At 53.4% G+C, this 21,130-nt stretch overlaps 1 protein-coding gene across 1 annotated transcript in view; it reads right to left on the bottom strand.

The window, feature by feature from the left end:
• The window catches only part of LTBP2 (latent transforming growth factor beta binding protein 2), a gene marked incomplete at its 5' end in the record, with an annotated part of 95,162 nt that overhangs the window by 62,370 nt on the left and 11,662 nt on the right, over positions 1 to 21,130 (bottom strand). Inside the window, one exon of the mRNA XM_082841447.1 lies at positions 12,962 to 13,208. Within this exon, the coding sequence (XP_082697573.1) occupies positions 12,962 to 13,208 (247 nt within the window). The remainder of the gene's footprint in view (positions 1 to 12,961; positions 13,209 to 21,130) is intronic.

Here is a 21,130-nt window from a genome sequence, read left to right as displayed (position 1 = left end):
ACCATATACCTGCTACAGACACTTCGTTTTAAAATTTTTACTAGGCTCTTTACGCTTGAGAGTGTGATTTTTCTACGCTTTACTTGATTAGTGCAAACCTATGCTATAAAAACTATCATTCCCCATTTTACAGAAGAGAAAACTGAGGCACAGAGAAGCTGTTTACTTGCCCACTATCACCACCGGGCAGGGAGGTGCTGGGATGGGGTCTCAAGGCCTGAGCTCTGTACCTCTGGTGGATGACATTCCCCAGCATGCTGCTCACCCTTGGCTAAGATAGGAAACCTCACCAGAGCCAGAAACACCTTCAAGTGGTCTGGGGAAACTCTCAGAGTTTCCAGTTACCGCTGTCGCTATAAACAAAGGGCTCAGGTAATCCCAGAGTCTAGGGACAAATAAGAGTTGGTGCCATTCATAGGACACCTAAAAGGTGCGTATATGCATTTACATATGTTAGTAAATCTTCCCGACAATTCTATTGGTGGCAGGCATCCCCATCTTACAGATGAGAAAACTGAGGCTCGTGAGGTTAAATCCCTTGCTCTGGGCAGCATAACTATTAAGTGGCAGAGCTGAGATTCAAACCCAGACGTATCTAACAGTAAGACATCAATTATGCCACAGTTGCTCCCTCACACGCTATTGCCTGCTGTAGGGGCTCTGACCTTGACCCAAGAACCTCCAAAAAAAAGAAAGAAATGTGGAATCAGTTTGTTCCTCAAGGGTGTGGCTTGGCTGGCGTCTCAAGAGGATACCCCCACCCCTTGGAGTATCAGATTCCCTCCAGAGGCCTCTGATGCAACCCCTCCCCACCCCCACCCCCCCACCTCCCCACCCCCGCTGGCTGGGTGCACCCTTGGGTGGACACATTAGGTAGCAGTGAGGAGCCCAGGCTCCAGGAGGAAACCGAGCGTGGGCGACAGGCTGGAAGCAGAAATATGGTATCTCCAGAGGTTTTGATTTGCGATCTTCATTTTGCAAGGAATGGGGATTTTTTTTCTTCTCAAAAAGCAGTGGATTTCCTTGAATTTTAGACCTTTCACAAATATTTTTTTAGGAGAAAAAAGAAGGAAAAAATCTCCCACAAAATGCCTGTCACAGCTACTCACTTCCACATTGAATCACGGACACAAAACCACAGCTATGTGGCTAACAAAGGAACTATGTGTTTTCATATCTTGTTATTGGAAATCATTTAGCAATCTTCACTATGTCATCTGCAGACAGACAGACAAATAGACACGCAGACACACCCCTCTGGGTCCTAAGCCGCCAATCTTACAACCTCGGTCATCAGATAACTTTGCATTTCACCCATTTTCCCTTTCTAATCCTTTTCTGGGAAATTACACAGCAAGGCCTAAATCTTCCTCCTTAGCCCCTCTCCAGAGGTGGGGTGTGTGTGTGTGCACATGCGTGCCTGCCAGTGATTGGAGGAGGAATGCTGAGACATTGATTCAGTTAATTCCACAAGTGGAAACAAGTATACATTTCACAGTCCCTTTTTTGTTAATATTATCATAATAGCACTTTACTTTGGTAAAGTGATTTTCACCTGGGAAGCTTACAGTGCCCTTTCTGACAGTGGCAAATTAATTAACTGATGGCAGATTTACAGATTGCATAACTGGAAAAACTACTGGACCCATAAATCAGCAACTTCCTCTGCATCCCAGACAAGGGGTGAAACCTGATATATATTTGAAAACCTTGAGCTCAAAAGGAGAATTCACAGGGCCTCAAAAATCTCCATTATGATTATGATTTTTGAGGCATGTTCTCTCTGCACAGCTTTCCTCTCTCTCCTCTCTCTCCTCTCTCTCTCTCCTCTCTCCCCACGCACACACACACCCCACCCCAGAGGGCTACATTCACTGAGCAGCCAGTTCCGTACAAAGCAACCGGATGGGATGGGCATCCCCCCGGGGCATCTGAAAGAGAGCATTGACTGTCTTTCTGTTACCTTGTGGCTTCATCTCTCCCTAACCTTTCCTTTCAAACAAAAATCCTAGAGGACTTAGGTCAGTACAGCCACAAGCTCAAAATGTTCATCGTTAATACTTTTTTCTGTCGGATGCTGGAAACTGTATACATTAACGTTTTAATGCCCCAACAACTCCTCCAGGCTCTCGCCAGCTTTCTGGAGTTTCCTGAAAAGACACAAGATGCGTTGCCTGACCCAGTCCTCAGCAGCTCCCACGCCAGGCTTGCTGCTCTGCACTGGCCTGAGCTCACCAGCTCTCGGGGCTACTTAGTCAAATGGCTACGGGCACGGGTTCCAGAGTCCTGAGTGGAGCTGGGCTAGAATGGCCCTTCCTGTCAGTTTCCTCCTGGTGGAGTATCCTCCTCACAGGATCCTTGTGAGGAATGGTTAAGGTGCTGGAGATCTTCCACTTGCCTCTGTGGACCTTTCTCTGTCCCATTCTGGGCCCTAGGAGGCTCCTTCACCCTGTCTTCCAGTCCTGTTCAGCCCACATGGGACCGCAGCAAGAGGGCAGAGGGCAGCAGACGGAGTGGAGGTATTGATCCTCCAGTTCCCTCCTGACGGGCCACTGTGGGTAGTGGTGGCTCTATTCCTCTGCCAGAGGTCACAGCCCTGTTGTGGTCCTCTCCTGTGGCTGGAGCTACTCTGGGTTCCAGTAACCGCTGACCCCTTGTCTCTTAGACCTGCAGGGCTAAGGGCTTCCCTATACTCTGCTTCCCTTGTTGTTTCCTTTGACCCTGTCCACACCTTTGCAAATAGACCCTTTATCAAATTGTCCTCACTGAGTGTACCATCTGTTTCCTGCTGGAACCCTGACCGATACAGAAAAGAAAGGGTCTCAGCTATCAAGTATTGAGCCCTCAGCTATGTGACTCGGCACTTTATCCACTTTGACTCATGGAAGTGAAGAGACTCACACAACGTCAAGCAGCTGGGGAGCAACAGAATCAGATGAAGCCGAGGTCTGACTCATGACGGCTATGCTGTATGGTCCCCGGTATCCAGTGAGGTGGTGCCTGTAAGGTGCTTTGCACAGTCGGGCCGGCTGACTCAATAAAGCTCCACCAATGGTAGCTTAAAATAACAGCTATACCGCACTCAGAAAACCCACAGTCCTAAAGTCTACTCCAGCGCAACGCGAGCCCCGCCCTAGCCACAGTCCTAAGGTGGAACCCTCGTTCTAATACCACACTAAAGTTACGCTCCAGTCGAACCGAACCACCACCCTATTGTGAAATAGAAAGTCACCTCGACCACAATCTTCATCCCACCCTTCGTAACCCAAACATTCCTCACCATAACCACCAGGGGAGGCTAAGATCAGGGCTGTGGAGAGAATGGGGAGCCTCTCTGCCCTCCGCACCTGGGAGCTTGCCCCTCCCAGTGGCAGGAACATCCCACATCCCACTCCATCTGTCCTCCCCTCGTTGGACTCAACACAACTGGCCAGAGGCATTTGTGCAACATCCGCTTGCCTCATGTAACTGACTGGTGACTTTGGTGTGGGGAGAACCAGGAGGGCAGAGCACCTACACGAGGCCTGGGACAGAGCAGAGGCGCCAATAAATCCTGTTGGTGGTGATGATGAGAAAGGAGAATCAGAAGACGAAGCTGCTCCTGGCTTCTGCATCACTTGGCTGCCGGCTCTGGGCAAACAGGAGGTGAACAGCTCTCATCTCAGAGATCTGTAGAGGGCTGGGGCCAGGCCTGGGCTGGGAGGGAGGCCCTCTCTGGAAGCCGCCCTAGGGAGGGTCCTGATAACCCTCAGCTCTGGGATTATCCTAGAAAAGGGAGTCAGGCAGTCTCCATCAGAGACTTCGGGGCCACCTCGGGCCAGATGTCCACCTTCAAGCTTAAATATGAGAGGCAGGAAGAGAAGAGAAGTATGCAGGAAGCAGACACCATTTCCCTGGAATCTGCCCACTTCACTGCGTGGGGAGCGGAGAGGTGTTAGAAGGCCCTGGGCCCCTTCCTCCCTTGAGCATAAAGAGGCCTGAGCTTGGCCTCTTCATCGACCCAGAAGTGTCTGCCCTGGGCCAAGCATGGTGGAAGGAAGAGGATTTGCCGGCTCCGCTGCTTGGAGAGAAGGCACACCGGCCCCTCCCTTCTCACGGCCTCTGTCGGGCTCGGGCTCTCGGGCTCTCTCGGCCTAGAGCAAAAGCGAAAGCATTGCAAGACTGCGTCCATCCAGAGCCTGTGTCCTTTTGCTTTTACACTCAAGTACCCTAAGGCCAGCTGTGGCCCTGAGCTCCGTGGGCCTCGGGTATTTGTGTGGGTTGGAGAGGTGCATGTTAATACTCTACAAAGTCCAGGGGTCCACCTCCCTTTCGGAGAAACCTAGGAGGGGCCTCAGCAGCCAAACCCAGCTGGAGAGGACTGCCTTGAAGCAACATGCTTTGTGGGGGAAATGGGAGACATTTCCCTCTTGGGAAGAAGCCAGGTCCAGGGTCACCACATACAGCTGCACAGGCTGTGCACTGCACAATTCTTGGAGTACCTGTCATAGAGACTATGAATGTGACAGACATCTCCTGGTGTGTGTCCAGGGACTGAAAGGTCCAGCACACACAGCCTGCCTCCTTCTCCTCCTGGGTGGAAATGGAATGCTTCAGACCCACCCCGCTACTCCAAGCAGTCTCTGCTGGGCAGGGATGGGTGGGGCTGGCAGGGATTAAGTGCCAAGGAACCTTACACAAACCTTAAAGTGGCAGTGTTTCCAGAACCCTCTGCAAGCAGCAGGGAGGGGGACAGGGTGGTGAAGGAAGCTCTCAACTGAGACACATTTCTCTTCTACTGTCTTCAGAAAGCAGCAGCAGGGCTTCTGTGATTTCAGATTTGGGAAAACAAAAGCCTTTCCATTTGTTCTGGCTGGAGGCCCATGAGTGAGCATCTCCCTCTGACTACTCCCCTTTGAGCCCTCCCTCTTCCAAACCCGCAGCCCCAGGGAAGAGCAGGCATGGGACTCTTCTAAGGCCCAAGAGATAGAAGAAACTGGGAGGAGACCCCTTTACAGCTGTTGCAGCCCCTGACAGACTCCTGGAACTCCTAAGGGTTTGCTAAGCCCTGCTCTGGCTGTGCTCCAGTCACCCTTAGGAGAGAAGCATTGCTCTCTGCCTGCCTGGCTCCAGACCCCCGAGACCAAGGGGCACAGGGCAAGCAGGTACCCACCTGTTGGGAGGATTGGGAGAGCCCCCTTCCTGATCAACAACATGCCAGGGGATGGGCTGAGTGTCAGCTCAGAAGGGAAGGGACCTGAGACCAACTTTCTTTGCTCCAGGCAGCAACAGAGGATACATGGTGACAGGGATGCTCATTCAGTAGATAGTTGTTTATTTATTTATTGAGTGCTTACCATTATTTATTGAGTACTATTCTAGGAGCTGGGGATATGTCAGTGAACAAAACAGCTCACACTGTACTTGGGGAAAAACAGACAGTACACAATAAGCATAATAATTAAATTATATATTATGTTAGGAAGCGGAAAATAGAAAGCACTGTGGAAATTAAAAGGTGAACCAGATGAGGGCATCCTCAGGTTTGGGGTTTATAATATTAAACAATAGGAAAATAGGAGACATCTCCCTCCTGGGAAAGAGCCAGTTTCAGGGTCACCACATACAGTGGCACAGGTTGTGCACTGCACAACTGCGCCGTACCCGTCCCAGAGACTATGATGTGAAGCACATCCCCTAGTGTTGTGTCCAGTGGCTTAGGCTAATTCTAAGGTTAAAACCTTACAAAGGTGGTCAGGGAGGGCCTCAGTGAGGAGCTGCTCCTGAAACTGAGCCAGGCATGTACAGAAGGCATAAGTAAGTATCCCAGCCCACTGTCAGGAGGTCCTGAAAGCTTGACTTAGTCAGGATTGTAGGGTTGAGTCAACCCAGCACAGAGGCACCACTTGGTGGCCCTGAGGAAGCGGGTGACGCAGGATGAAAGATGTAGGTTGATTAACCCCACTGCAGCCTTGCCGAGGAGGACTTGAGGCTTACCGTCAGGGAGAGCTAAGGTCTGCCCTGGTGAAAGGCATCACGTGTCCTTGTAACGACCTTGGAAGCGGGTAAAGGGGGAGTAAGCACATTTCACCATCGGGGATGGAAAATGGCCAGGCTGGAGGCCAGAGACTGAGACCATTAACTCTCGACCTCAGAGAAGATCCACTTGTTGCTTCTGATTTACAAATATAGAAACTGAGGCCCAGGGAGGACAAGGGACTTTTCCAAGATTTCCTAGCATGAGTTGGTCTCTCATCAGGTCCCAGGTGTATCGGAGAATAGCCTTGGGTCCGAGGGACTGGAATAAGGAGGAGGGAGGACCTACAGGGGATTATGTGGCCCAGAGGCGTGAGCAAAGTCGTGTGGCAGCATGCGGGAGCCCAGAGCAGAGGAAGGGAGTGGGAGGCAGGCGGCCGCAGCTGGAGCAAGGCTCAGAGGACCCCGGCAAGCCTTCAGACTGGCCCAGAGTCAGGATCTCCTGGGTTCCCAGGGCAGGCTCACCATCTAGCTGCCAACCTTCGTCCTGCCTCAGTTTCCCCATCTATAAGCCCAGATTGTGGGTTGGAGAAGAAAACCCCTTCTGGCAAGCGGGGCATCTCACTGATTCGCCATGGGCATGGGGGAGTACGCAGGCATGGTAAGACGTTTCACGTTTTTCAGACACCCTACTGACCTCTCTATGTGCGTTATTTCAGTGAATTCTCGAAACCACCCTCTGAGATGAGCATCTGTTTTCCCACTTCAGAGAACCTGAGTTTCAGTGAGGTGAAGCGACTTGCACGACTAGTTTGTGAGGACACTAGGGTTTAAATACTGCCTGACTGCAAAGCCCAGCTCTTCCCCGGCACACACGCCGGGGTCGCCTCCTTGCACCTGCTGCCCTCTCCCCAGGGACCTCATTTGATTCTGGGTCATCCATCTCCTAGGCAAATGCCTTGCCCTTCTGTCAGGAAGGATGCCTGGGTCCCCCCTGCGGCAGGTCTCGGTGCAGACTGGCAGAGACCACCCCTTGGGGCAGAGTCCCCGCACCCCCTGCAGGAGGCCTGGCAAGGCCTGGGGGTGAGGGGAGGCCGCGCTCCCGCAGGAAACCTGCGGCCTCACCCTCCACCACAGCAGGTTAAAGGTCACACATTGGGAACCCACGAGGGCCCGAGTGGCGACGACGTGGGGCTGAACAATGCCGGGTCCTGTTGGGGAGGCGAGTCCTATGCCACCCACCCGTACCCAGTGGCCCGGTGCCCACCCCCGAGGCCAGGCCTGCGGCAGGAGCTGCACTAGTGCCCCTGCCCTTCTTCCCTCTCCCCACTGACAAAGGCCCCCCCGAGAGGCCGGCCACCCCCACCTCGGAGCCTTGTCAGCAGAACGGGGACATTGGGAACCCACTGCAGGGCTTGTGAGAGTAAAGGAGAGACCACGGGGAGACAGCCAAGCTGCCTCAGCCGGGTTGACTCCACTCTACTCTGGGCCCATCGTGTTCGAGGTGCTGGAGATACACTGGCAAAGAAAACAGAAAACAGCCCTGTCCTCCTGGCCTGACGTTTTACTGAGGTAAGAAATAAATACATAAGTAAAATACACAAGACGTTAGTGCCGTGGAGCAAAATAGCTGGATAGGAGTAGGGAGTGTTTGCGGGTGTGCGGTGCAAAATCAGGTGAGCATAGGTGGGGTTCCCACTGAGAAGAGAAGACCTGGAAGGGGGAAGGAACCAAGCCATGTGTGTATCTGGGAAGAGGGTTTAATGTCGGTTGAATTGGGTCCCCGACCCCCCAAAAGATTCCTTGAAGTCCTAACTGCCAACCTACGAATATGAACTTATTTGGACGTAGGGTCTTTGCAGATGTAACTAGTTAGGGTTAGAGGAGATTATACTGGATTACGGTGGACCCTAAATCCAATGACTGGTGTCCTTATAAAAAGAATACCCCCCAACACACACACACACACACACACACACACACACACAACATGTGACGACAGAGGCAGAGATTAGGGTGATGCAGCCACAAGCCAGGAGACACCAAGGACTGCAGGAAGCCATCAAATGCTAGGGCAGACGCATAGGACAGATTCTCCCTTGGAGTTTCCCAAAGGAACAATCCTACCAACACGTTAATTTTGGGCTCTGCCCTCCTGAACTGTGAGAGAATACATTTCTGTTGTTTTAAGCCGTCCTGTTTGTGGTCATTCACTATGGCAGCCCTAGGAAAGGAACACAGGGCTCCAGGGAGGGGGGACAGCAAGTACAAAGGCCCTGAGGTGGGAGCATCTCTAGCATATCTGAGGAAAAACCAGTTGGCCAGTGTGGCAGAAGCAGAGTGAATGAGGGGAGCGAGTGGTGAGAGCTGATGCTGGAGATGTCAGAAAGGTTTTGGGGGCCAGATCATTCATGTAGGGCTGTCCTTGTGGCGAGCCCTTGATAAGAGGAGCTATTACACTGCAGATGGACGGTCCCAACTGGCGTGGGCTGCAGTGTGTGGGTGACCCCCGTGATCTTTGTTCCCTGGTATTATACCTTTGAATATGTATATAAATGGCAAAAGGAAATCAAGGCTGCAGGTGGAATTACAGCTGCTAATTAGCTGACCTTAAAATAGGGGAGAGTGTCCTGGGTTATCAGGGGGCCCTTAAAAGTGGAAGGAGGCAGAAGAGTCAGTGAGAGATTCCACTGAAGAGGGAGACACAGGGCAGAGTTAAAACATGAAGAGTTCACCCTCTGTTGCTGGCTTTGAAGAGAGGAAGGTGGCCACAAGCCAAGGAATGTGGGTGGCTTCTAGATGTGATGGCCCTCAAGTGATAGCCAGCAAGGAAGTGAGGCCCTTAGTCCTACAACTGCAAGGAAGTGAATTCTGCCAACAAACAACCTGAATGATCAAGAAAACAGATTCTCCCAAGAGCCTCCGGGAACTCAGCCCTGCTGATAGCTTGACTTTAGCCTGGTGAGCCCCGTGTCAGATGTTTGACCTACAGAACTGTGGGATAATGCATGTGCATTGTTTTAAGCAGCTAAATTTGTGGGGTGTGCAGGGAGGAGGAGATCGAGAAGGAGAGGGAGAGACCGACGGGGACAGTAAAAGGAAGGCTGACCCCAGCTGCCTTCTCAGGGGACAGCCCGCTAAGAGCCACGATCACGGGACCCAGCTTCCCAGCATCTCCCAGCCAGCCCCGCCTGTCCACCTTAACACTGTCCTCCAGGCTCCTTGTTGTCCAAGTGCTGATCAAGCCCGCCGAGGATGTCCCCAGGGCTCCACCTCTAGGTCCTCCGGTCAGACTAAGGAGTAAACCCAGTGGAGGTCCCTCCCATTCGGAGAATTGTTGTGACACCTCCCTGCCCCCCTCCCCCATAGGGCTGGTGAGACGGCCTTGGTGGAATACCCAAGCCAGCCAAAAGCCACTATTGGTGCTACTGCTGGATCACACCACCCCTGAGACTGGGCCTGGGCTCTAACTTCTCCCCAGAGCAGGTCTGCACGCACACACACACACACACACACACACACACACACACACACGCACACGCACCCCAGTTTTCTGTCTGCTTTGTGCCACACAAGTCCTCATGGCAGAGAGAACCAGCCTGCTGATGGCTAACATGTACTGACCACTAACCCGTATCAGGCACCCTACTAGGTGTTCTACTCAAATGGTCTCATTTCACCCGCTCTGCAACCCTACCAGGTGGAGACTATCGACTCAGAGCTGTTAGGCTATTTTGCCTGATGTCACACAGCCGGTAAGTCCAGAATTGGACTCCAGGATTCCCTGAATCCGAAGCCCAGGCTCAGAACCTCACTCCTCCAGAGGTGGTCCGTGGGCCAGCAGCATCAGCATCACCGGAGACCATGTTAGAGATGCTCACCCCAGACCGGCCGCGTCAGAAGCTGCATGTTAACACGTTCCCAGGTGATTCACGTGCCTGTTTCAGTCTGAGAAGCACGGTGTGGAGCACTGTTTTCCAAGGCCTGCTGGTCCTCGACTGTTGTAACCACCTCCTCCCCCAATCTCTCAAGGCCCTTCCCAGCTGCCTAGGTCTTGCTCCACAGGTGGGGTAGGCTCTCTGCCCAGCCTGGGGAAGAAGCCTGAGCCCCGGGCTCGGAGGGAGTCTGCAGGCCCCCCGCGGCCAGTCCAGGCTGCAGCTGGACAACATCAATCCACGTCTGGCTCTCTGCAGGGCGTGCTGCCTGCTGCCCGAGACTCTCCTGACCCCTCCCTCTCGTCTTCCTTCTGAGACACAAGTCTCTTGGCCTCTGTCTAGTGCTCTCCTGAAGGTGGCCTCTGGCCATCACCAGTTCCTGCAGTGTCTCTCCTCCCTGGACATTTTGCACCATCCCCCACCCCCCACCAAGAATGCCCTCTGCATTTATGTCACTCCCTTATCTGGACACCAAGGGCCTGTCCAAGTTGCCATCAGGAGAGAGTCCAGCGGCTGCTTGGGAAAGCTGGCCAAGTTCACAGGAAATGTCTGACACCACCAGGCAAGTGGGATTTGGCCTCCCAAAGCAAAACACAGCTGGGCCAACAGTGGGCCGCTCGGACTTTCCCAGATTTCATGGCATTGACACGCCAAGGCAGAGAGAGAGAGAGAGAGAGAGAGAGAGAGAGAGAGAGAGAGACATGGAGAGAGAGAGAGAGACTGGGCTGGCCTGGAGGCTGCAGCTCATTAAAAACATCACAGTAGCCCCTGGCCAGGGAGCCTGTGAAGCTCAAAAAGGACAGCCCTGCTGTGGGCCGGAGACCTCAGCCCAGGCCTTCACCCTCCCCTGCCTCTCGCACACCTTCGCGGGGGGACCGAAGCCTCACTGAGCTGGTCCTCCTTCCCTCCCAGCCTCCTCCCCGCCCAGCATCGAGCCTCGTCCATTTCTTCATTCAACTTGTGTTGACTGAGCACCTACAGGGTACCAGGTGTGGTATTAGGTGCCAGGGACATGTTCATGAAAGAGGAGGACACAGTAGTCCCTGCTCTCACGGAGCTCCTGGTCCGGTGAGCAAATGCACAGACTGTCCCGAGGCAGAGTGAAAAGCGTGACCCTGGGGAAGCATGGAGCCGCCCGTCCTCCCGCACTCTGAACACCACTGCGGGTGGTGCCCTTAGTTCCAGGGCAGGGTGAGGGTTCGGGGCCAAATGGGCCCTTGGTTAGGTAAATCTTCGGTTGGGAGCGAGCGACAGAAAGCAATGCAGATTGAGCACTTCCTGCAAGCTGGGACTGCAGGAGGCACTGTGGGGAAATCCAGTGAGACGCAGGCACTGCCTTCCAGGGTGCAGGCCACACCGTCTGATTGCAGACTCAGGGTGCAGACTCACAGCGATGTGTGTGCCACGTGTGCGCTGCAGGGGGTCAGAGCCTGGTGGATATGAGGGAGTAGGTGCTTTTTGGAGGAAGTGGGACTGGGCCTTGAAAAATAGAAGCGGGATAGGCTGGGAAGATGGGGCAGGGGATGTCAAAAGCCTTCTGACTCAAGGGTACAAGGAACAGAATGACCTGCCAAGCAACCACCCCCAGCACTCACTTGTGCACACACACAGGGGATAAATGCATTGTAAAATGAATGAATCCCACAAGCCAAAAAAGAGCTTGCAGGGGGAAAGCCAGGCTGGAAGGACTCTGCTCCCACCCTGCCCCGGGGCTGGCCCTGGAGCTGCCACCTCTGGGGCTCCTCCAAGTGCCTTCACACCAGGCCCACCCACCTTGGACCCAGAGCCGGGACCAATGAGGACAAGGCTCAGGCCCTGCCCAACTGGTCACAGCCAATCCCAGGCAGTTCGCCCTGCCCCCTGCATTGTCCACCTGGCCCTTAGCTCTGCCCCCCATCTCTGCCCCAGCATCCTAAGGCCTTGGTGAAAGAGTTTGGCTCTTCTGGTTTTAACTTTGGGGCTCCCTAGGCCTTGACCCAAGTTCATCCTTCTGTTGTTTCTGCTCCTGGCTGCTCTCGGAAACCACCTGCTTGTTTGGGTGGCCAGGGCCCTGGAAACCCCCTTACTGAGACCCTGGTCTGGCCCGGCCCCCATTGCCCCTCCCCCTTCAGAGTTGCTGGACAACCTTGAGCTCCTTTCCTTTCTCTCCTGAGCTTTCCCCGCTGGGGACCTGGCATCGAGGTCAGCCTCTTCTCCCTGATTCTCCCAGCTTCCTCTGGGAGGGTAAATCCTTTTTTCGCTGAATTCAGCAAGACAAGGTTGAAACATTCCAGAAAGAAGTTCCTAAGTAGGAAGCGAATGGAAAAAGTAACCTGAAAAACCACAAGGAAAACACAGCCCCCAGAAATGGACCAGTTTACAAAGTTCAGATTTCCTGAGCTGAGCTAGGAAATGTCTAGCCAGGTTGGCTGGCACGCAGGCCAGGGAATCCTGCCCGTGAACACACCCCTTCCCACTTTTTCATCTTCTCGCTTCCCCTACGTGCTCCAGCTGCCCCTCTGAGGAGACAGGTTAGCACTGGTGGTGACTGAACTGAAGGGGCTTTTTCTGGCAGAGGAGTCCTTCCTGCATCACAGGGACCACAGGCAGAGAAGGGGGAGGCGGAGACAAACATTTATAGAGTTTACTGTGTGCCAGGCACTGTTCTAAGCATTTTCCTCATAGTCACTCACTTAACCCTTACAATACATGACTATGATTGTCATCATTTTCCCCAACTTACTGATAAGGAATCAGAGAGATAAGTAACTTGCCCAAGGTCACCCACCTAGGAAGTGGCAACACCAGGATTCGAAACAAGAGAGCCTGGTCCCAGGGATGTGCCCTCCTCAGCTCTCTCCCCGGGGCCTGGAGAGTAAAGACTTCCCCTCCCACCTCCCCTGGGCACCCTGCCAGAGCCCGTGCCACCCCTGTACCTGCTGCCCTGCTCGCCGCCCCTCTGGTGGAGCAGAAGGGAAAGGAGGACTCTCCGGCCTTCTCCACCAGGGTCTTCACCAAACGGGCCGAAGGAAGAAGCCCCTCCAGAGAGGCTGCGCCCCCAGACCGGAGGCCCCGCTGAGGAGGGGACTCACCTGGCCAGCGGCGGCTGTGGTGCTGGCGGCCGCGCTCTGGCCGTGGTGCTTTCTCTGGCCGCACTGCTCCTGCGCAGGTGGGGAGACCCCTGGGCTGAGCGTCGGGGTGCCAGCCTGGAGTTCTGGGGGTCGAATTCCTCCTCAGGAATGACCTCTTCACAGCGGGCTCCGCGGAAGCCGGAGCGGCACACGCAGAGCTGGGGCCGGCTGCAGGAGCCCCTGTTCTGGCAGGGCGGCTGGCACACGGCTGGAGAGACAGGGAGAGGGTGAGGGTCGCCTGTCAGCGTCGGACAACCCATCAAAGACTGGGTGACCCATCACACCAGCACCCCCGGCAGAACACCCAACATTGGGTTGTACATATACTTAAGTGCTCCCTTTTTGTTGTCTGTCCATCTGGGGACCTGGCCTGCTGGTGTGGCTTCCTCTTCTCTCTGCCTTTGTGTGTGCTGCTTCCCCTCCCTGGAGCTGTTTCCCTTTCCTCTCCACTTACCTAAGTGCTACTGTTCCCTCCAGGCCCCCTCCCCATCCCTGACGACCTGCCTCCAGCAACTGCTCCCTCCTCCGAACAGCTAGGACGAGTGTTCTCCTTGCACAGCACTCAGGCCCTATAGGCCACCATCAGTGTGATGGGTTTGTTATGTATGTGTCTCAACTCCCTAACTAATATGGTCAGCGCCCTCAAGCGCAGCGACTGTTCCTTACACCTCTTTGCCTCCTTAACTCCTAGCATATGCCTAACAATGACACAATCAATATTATTTTTATTACGGCAGCTACTATCTGTTCAGTGCTACAACATGCGAGGAACTGTGCTCTGCACACACTGTCTCATTTAAGCTTAAAACAATCCTATACAGCAAGTGGGATTATGATTCTCATTTTACAAATGATGACTCTGAAGCTTGGAGAGGTTAAAAGATGTGCCTGAGGCCACCCAGCTAGGCAATGGTGGATCGAGGATCCAGTCCAGGTCTGTTTGATGGAAAAGCCCAAGCTCTTTCCACCCCACTGCCTCCCAGCAGGGCTGAACCATCTCTAAACCTTGGCCTGGAGGTGATGATGAAACAAAAGGGATCTGTTGGCTTCAAGTCAGCCACCGAATGCACCCTTGGCCTGGGAAGCTGCACGTCCCAGGTTGGCTCTGGTGGTGGAGACCACAGACCCTCAAACCCATCTCTCTCCAAAGCCCATACAGTCAATCTTAGATTGAGGGAGGATGTTTACCAGCTCCTGCATTCATTCAGTGAACATTAACCGAGCACTCACTAGGTGTGAGACTTGTGGTAAAGAGGATTCCTCTCTCAAAGAGTGTCCTGTTTCACATGGAAGCCAGGACATAGGTCATGTGATAAGTGTCGGCCAGAGCCTCTAACCCAGGCTGAGGCAAGAAAGGGAAAATCAGGGAAGGCTTCCTGGAGGTGGTGATGCTGACCAGAGACAGCAAGGATGAGTAGATTGGGCATTGTGTCAAACAAGGGCAGCCTGTCTACTCAGGGGAGAGTGGGGAAGTCATAGGTCTCGCTGCAGGATTCCAACCATGAGCTAGATCCTGAGGCTAGAGCATTTTCCTCAGTGCTTGGGCATCCCTTCCTGGCAGCCCCAGGCCTCCAGGTAAGCAGACTGTGTGAGAGAATTGTAAACCTGAGCATTTCCCCAAACACAAACTGCCACCTTGGCAGGATTTTGGCCTATCACCTGGCCGCCATTCCACCTGCCCAAGGAGAGTCAGCCCCCACCTGACCACACGCCAGGCCACTGTCACCACCACCACCAGAGACACGGTCTGCTGGGGCCAGCCCTGTAGCCAAACCAGGGCCAGCGAACACTGGGGAAGCAGGTTTGCCCAGGACAGGTGTCAGCCCCGGTTTATTTTAGGGAGGGAGTAGAAAGGGAGGGCCTGAGTGGTTTCCCATGTGGACCACAGATGCTACATCACTCCTAGCCCCTCAGATCCACATGCCTCTGCCAGCAAAGCCTGGCGTGGGTGAAGGGAAGGTCACACAGCCCCTCCCAGTCTCCGTGTCTCTTCTACCTCTGCGTGGGTGGTCCCTGCCCTTAAGACAGCCTTCAAAACTAACTTAGCTTCTGTCCTTCCCCTCCTGGGCCCCAAGGATGGCCCATCCTTGACTTCAACAGTAAGATCTTTCTCTGTCTAGAAACCCAAGGCCCCAAATCTTGCAAGCCGAGCCCATGTCTTCCTGAGACTCGCTTACTTCTGGTTCTGCCTTATTCGCCAATACATCCGCAAACATTTAATGAGCATCCTCTCTCGGTCAGACTGGGTGTCGGGGGCTACAAAGACAACAAGGCTGGTCCCTGGGTGGAGGAAGCTCTGCCAGGTGGGAGGGTTCTCAGAATCATGGAAGCCCCTTGCCCCCAGGCACTTAGGTCCTCAATGAGGACAAGGGTTGGCAGACTTCAGTTGGTATGATGAACAGCTCACAGAAAGTGGGTGTTTGGGGGGAAACTATAAAATTGGCATTTACATATGTATGTAATATTGTGGTTGATAAAAGTTCTAAAAGGCTCCCAAACCAGCCAGATTTGTTGGCAGAAATGAACCCGTTTGGGAAGATAACCTTTCTGGACCAATCGTTTATGAAACTGCACAGAGGCCAGATCTGCTAAGAAAGGTCCTCCAAGTGCTGGGTTTTCAGAGCCAGCTCTCACCAACTTCATTTGTATCTTCCTCTGAGTTGTCTCCATAAGTCTCAGCAGGAAGTGATTTCCTCACTACAGTATTCAAGCGTTTTGCTCTGAGCCAAGCATCTGCATTATGGGATTGGAGCATAAACTCCTCTCCTCTCTCTCCACTCCCCCAAAAGCCACCCCGCCAATGGCCCCAAATGGTGGCTCCAAGTGCCTGTCTATGAAAGGCGGCATTCTTAGGACAGTGTTCACTGGTCTGCCGTGAAACAAGAAAAATAAAAACAGTTTTCTGTGTTGCTTGTGATGCTATTTTTTCCCACTTAAAATGTGTTTTTTATTTTGAGATTATTATTGTATTACTTTTTTGGTGTTAAAATTTTCTTTTAAAATTAAAGGTGATGGCAAATGGTAGTTTGTTTTTCTAATATCCTCACTTAGCAAAAGGAAAAGCTGGCTATTGTACTCTGGTACCTAAGATGTTTGGGGATATTTACTGGTGCGTGAAATCCAAAAGTTTGGAACCCTTGGGGAAGGAGGGGGGCGATAGCAGCCATGTGCCTTTCATTTAAAGGAAACTGAAGCAAAATATTCCTAAGTCAAATGAGCACAGATTTCAAAACTGAAGTGTCAGAAAGGGGAGCAGCCATCGCAGAATCGCCCCACGGCAGGGGCTGTTGCATAAAGCAAGGACGGAAATGCTGAGGCACCCCGGAGATGCAATTTCATGCAGTGCTGTGGGAATTTTAAGAGAGAAAATTCCCAACCATGGCAGGCTGGGCAGTCTTCATGTTTTGCCCTTGGAGGCTCATTCCTCCCATTTTCCCACAAGGGCAGAGGTCATGCCTTATGCTTGAGAAATCAACACAGGATGGGGTATATGGCTTTAATGAGTCTTCGGTGATTGATGATTGGTGAGAAGTTATCAAGCACGATACCACGAGGTCCGTGTTTAGCCATCGAGGACACACCCAGCCCCTCCCTGTCAGGGGCTGGCATCCTCAGAGCCTGAAGGTGATGCTGCTTCCAGCCTCCCTGTGCCCGCTCACCAATGCCAGCCTTTAGCCATTCATAATTTGGGCTCCACCTGAACTCTGGCTTCTCCACACTCCCCTGGCACTCTCTTTCTCACTGAGGATTGGACATGTGGAAAGTTTCAGCTTTGGGAGTTCAGCTCTGTGGAGGTAGCCGTATGCCAAAAGACAGGGGAATAAAAAGAATACTCCCGAAATTACTTTGAAACAAGAAATAGAAGGCATCGTTCTCCCCAACACCCCACTCCTGGCTGTGCCCCTTCTACCTTCACTCTGCTCCAGAACAGTCAAGCAGAGGTTTGCTCAGATTTTCCAAACAAAACCCCTGCCTTTGGGAGGAGACCAAATGCAGAATGGGCAGGCCTGGGGGAGAGTCTGGAAACAGCTCCCACCGTGTAGGCTGCTCCTACCATCCACTCAGAGCCCTTGCGACCAGAGACTTGGTAGCAAAAAGAACAGGGGGTCGGGAGTCAGAAAGATTTGGTTTGACCCCCGCCCCGCTCAGCCACATCCCAGCTCCGTGACCTTGGGCGCGGCTCATCTCACTGAGACGCCTCAACCAGTGCCTCAGCTGTCACATCCATAAAATGGGTCTGGCAATTCCTGCCTCCAAGAGTTGTGGGAGTCTCAACAGAGATCACGGAAGTACTTTGTACTCTCTAGAGCTGTGCTGTCCAATGCCGTAGCCATGAGCTCTATATGGCTGTTGAAATGGAAATTGATTAAATAAAATTTAAAATTCAGTTCCCCAGTTGCACTAGACACATTTCAAGGGCTCAGTAGCCACATGTGGCTCACGGCTACCATGTTGGATGGCAAGATATAGAACATTTCCACAGAAAGTTTCCACAGAAAGTTGTATTGGGCATCAATGCTAAGTTAAAAAACAAAAAAATACACACACCTAGTGGCAGAAGCAAGAGGGCTTCTGAACTTCTCTGCCATGACCTTTTTCCCAGGAAAAGGCAATGACAAGGCAGGCCTTGGTTAGAGAGATGCCCCAAACACTGTGGTGCAGAGGCAGGGCTGCTCTTCAGGTGTTAGATACAGCCCGTCCCCTCTCTACCTCCTTCCACCCCAGCCAGGTAGGGCTTCTGTCATCAGCTCTCTCTCCCGGGATCTAGAGATGCCTTCTCCCTCCGTCAATTCCATTAGGTGAGGCACCGACTTTAGGGTGGGCCCCTTAAGCCTGTGCCCTCCTCCGAGGCCTCCAGTACCAGGCCCTCCTGTCTGGGAGATGAACCTACCTTCCAGATTAGACTCTGGGCCCAGCACCCCCATACCTGAGGCTCAGCTGCTCCTCAGATTAAAGCTCCATCTTTCCTAAACTCTGTGTCAGTGGGACACTAAGGACCTCCCCACTGAGTACCTGATCCCTCCCTCAGGATGGGGCCCTGTCCCTTCCACACCCAGAGGCATTTCTAGGCAGGACGGTCACCCACCACCTTCAGTGCTGCCCTTCCCTGGGTCCGCCCCTCACCTTAGACCCCTACCTGGAGGCCTCAGTTTGCCCTTGGAATTCACGTAACTGGGGGTCTACCTGTGACCCTGAGCTGTTTCTTCTCCACAGCCTTGACCTTTGGTTTCCACAGAAAGGGGACCCTGATGTCAGAGCTCCCCGAGGCCAGGAAATCCCTCACTGGCCTTCACACACCCTCAGAATCCACCGAGGACTCATCCCCTCCACACCCAAGCTCTGCTCACGAGCTGTGTCCCCCAAGCCCCGACCTCAGCCCCAAGCCCCCAGGCTGTGGGAGAAGTCAGGTCCTCAAGGATTCAGCCCATTCCCACCACAGCTGTGCTGGGATCGCAGCTCAGGATGGCTGGAAACAGCACTGGGGCTCAGGGGCCAGCCAAGCGCCCTGCTCCAAAATTGCAGTTGTGTTCACATAAAAGCCTTTAATGAGAGAAAGATGCCGTTCTTGGCCCCTTGCGCACGCTCTGCAGACGCTGTCTGGCAGGCCAAGAGGGCCTCTACCGTTTGGCGGCCGGAGGGGAGGAAGGAGGGTTGTGAGTCAGACCTTGGCCCCGGCCCATCAGCATGGACCGCCCTGCTAATTGCATTAACAAACACCGAGATACTGGGCCAGTTGGGGGCCAGGGGCTGGGGCAGAGAGCAGCCCCAATTCCCACTGGCTCCAGCAGGCATGAGGAGGGGACCACTGGGCAGGGCTCGTGGCCCAGGGCAGAGGCCTGGGTTTGCCTCTAGCTCCTGCCCTAGAGCAGATGAGTCACCTGTCCATCCCCATCACAGCCCTGAGGGCTTTGTCTGGGAGGAGGCAGGGATTTAAAGGCCTCAGTGCCAGAGAGGCCAGGGAGATGAGAGAAGATGGGGTCCTGGAGCAGCCCCCATCAGGGACAAGCCCGGGGGCCCAGCCTTTTCCAGGGGAGCAGCCCCAGGGCGTGCAAGACAGTCCTGTGGCTAACACGGAGCCATCCAAGCCCTTCTGCAGCCACACCAGCTCCGTGCCCAGGACCCATGAAGGTTGAGAGGGAAGGAATACACCATTGCCATTTACAACTCAATGAAGGTGGGGGCAGAAGTGTGGAGGAGAGAGCAGCCTTATAGTCAAAGAGACCTGCATTTGAATTCCAACCCCACGACCTCAGGCAAGTTCCTTCACCTCTGCAAGTCTCAGCATCTAGAAAGTGGTCGTGCGTCCAACATTTACTGTCTGCTTAGGATCGTAAGCAAGACAGACAGTGTCTTTTTCTTCATGGAGCCTCCAACTTAGAGAAATTCATAAAACAAGCAAAAAAACAAGCAGAGGAAGAGAAATTGGGATATGAATGGTGGAAGAAGCAATACAGGGGCTGGGATCCAGAGTAACAAGGCTGCTGGGGGCAGCTCTAGACAGAGCGGTTAGGGGGAGCTGGAAACGAAGACAGGGAGCAGCCACATAAAGAGAAAGGAAAAGCAAACAGAGAGAGCAGCATGTGCAACAGCCCGGGGGCAGCACATTCCAGGAGCCCGGGCTGGATCTGGTGAGTGAGGCGCTGACAGACAAGGCTGGACACACCGCCACAGGAAGGTTTCAATAGGGATGTGTTACGATCTAATTACAGAGAAAGAACTGGAGAGTAAGGGGGACAGTGGGAGCAGTCAGCCAGCTGCAGCAGTCACCCAGGAGAGCGTGCTGGTGCCCGGGACTAGAGAAGCGGGGGGGGGGGGGGGGGGGGGAGGGGGGAGGGGGGTGTGGGGGGCGGGAAGCAAACAGACTCTCAAGAGATTTAGGAAGTAAAACAAACAGGGCTCAGGGATGAACTGGATAGAAGCCTGAGCAAGAGGAGGTGTCCTGAATGGTCTGGCTTAAGCATTCACATAGATGGAGATGCCTCTGACAGGATGGGTAAGACCTGGGCAGGGATATGGGCTCAGAGGGAGGGAAATGATGCGCTCGCTTGAGACAAGTTGGGGTGGGGGTGGCTGGGAGGCATCAAGAGCAGATGTTGAGGAGGCGGCGGGATGAAAGGAGCCTGGAGGTTGGAGCAGAGGACTGGCTGAAGATGTATATAAATCTGAGTGTCATCAGCCCAGAGACGATGTTTACATCCATGGGAATGCATTAGATCATTCCAGGAGCAGTGCAGTGAGAAAGGAAAGAAGAGCACCCAGAATTCGGTCCTGGGAAACCCAGTGTTTAGTAGCGGGTAGAGGAGAAGCAGTAGCCAGGGACACAGGAAGGGCCAGGACAGAGCGTGATGTGATGGCCACTCACAGGGGGAAGGGAGGTGAAGGGCTTGGCGTGGTCCCTGGCACAGAGTGAGCACAGCCGCTCTTACTGTTGCGTGTTAGTTGTCTGGCACAGCGTCTACTGGTACTCAATAATGCTCTGCTTGCTTCATATGGCCCCCTCTTTGTGTGGGGGATTTAGAAGATCTGGGGAAAGTCCTGAGGCAGCCCAACATCAAGATGTTAGGTAGAGGGCTTCCCTGGTGGCGCAGTGGTTGAGAATCTGCCGGCCAATGCAGGGGACACGGGTTTGAGCCCTGGTCTGGGAAGATCCCACATGCCGCAGAGCAACTAGGCCCGTGAGCCACAACTACTGAGCCTGCGCGTCTGGAGCTTGTGCTCCACAGCAAGAGAGGCCGCGACAGTGAGAGGCCCGCGTGCCGCGATGAAGAGTGGCCCCCGCTCGCCGCAACTAGAGAAAGCCCTTGCACAGAAACGACGACCCAACACAGCCAAAAATAAATAAATACATAAAATTTAAATAAAATTAAAAAAAGAAGAACTTGGCTTTAAAAAAAAAAAGATGTTAGGTAGAAAAGGAGAAGCCAACCAAGGAGGTGAGAAGAGGCAGCTGAGAATGGCAGAAGAAAACCTCCAGGTCACCTGTGAAATCATTCACCCACTCAGTCCTTTAACAAACATGTATCAAATAGGCACTCTGCTGGTATCAACAGGATACAGCCCCTGGCTTCAGGACCCCCTGGATAAAAGCATCTCCTAAATACTCCTTTAAGCAAAAAGCCTTGGGGGCAT

This window comes from Leucopleurus acutus, assembly GCF_964270905.1.
Source record: "Leucopleurus acutus genome assembly, chromosome: 1".
Classification (NCBI taxonomy): domain Eukaryota; kingdom Metazoa; phylum Chordata; class Mammalia; order Artiodactyla; family Delphinidae; genus Leucopleurus; species Leucopleurus acutus.
Note: the sequence above shows the minus strand (reverse complement) of the source record. Positions and strands in the feature narration are given on the sequence as shown.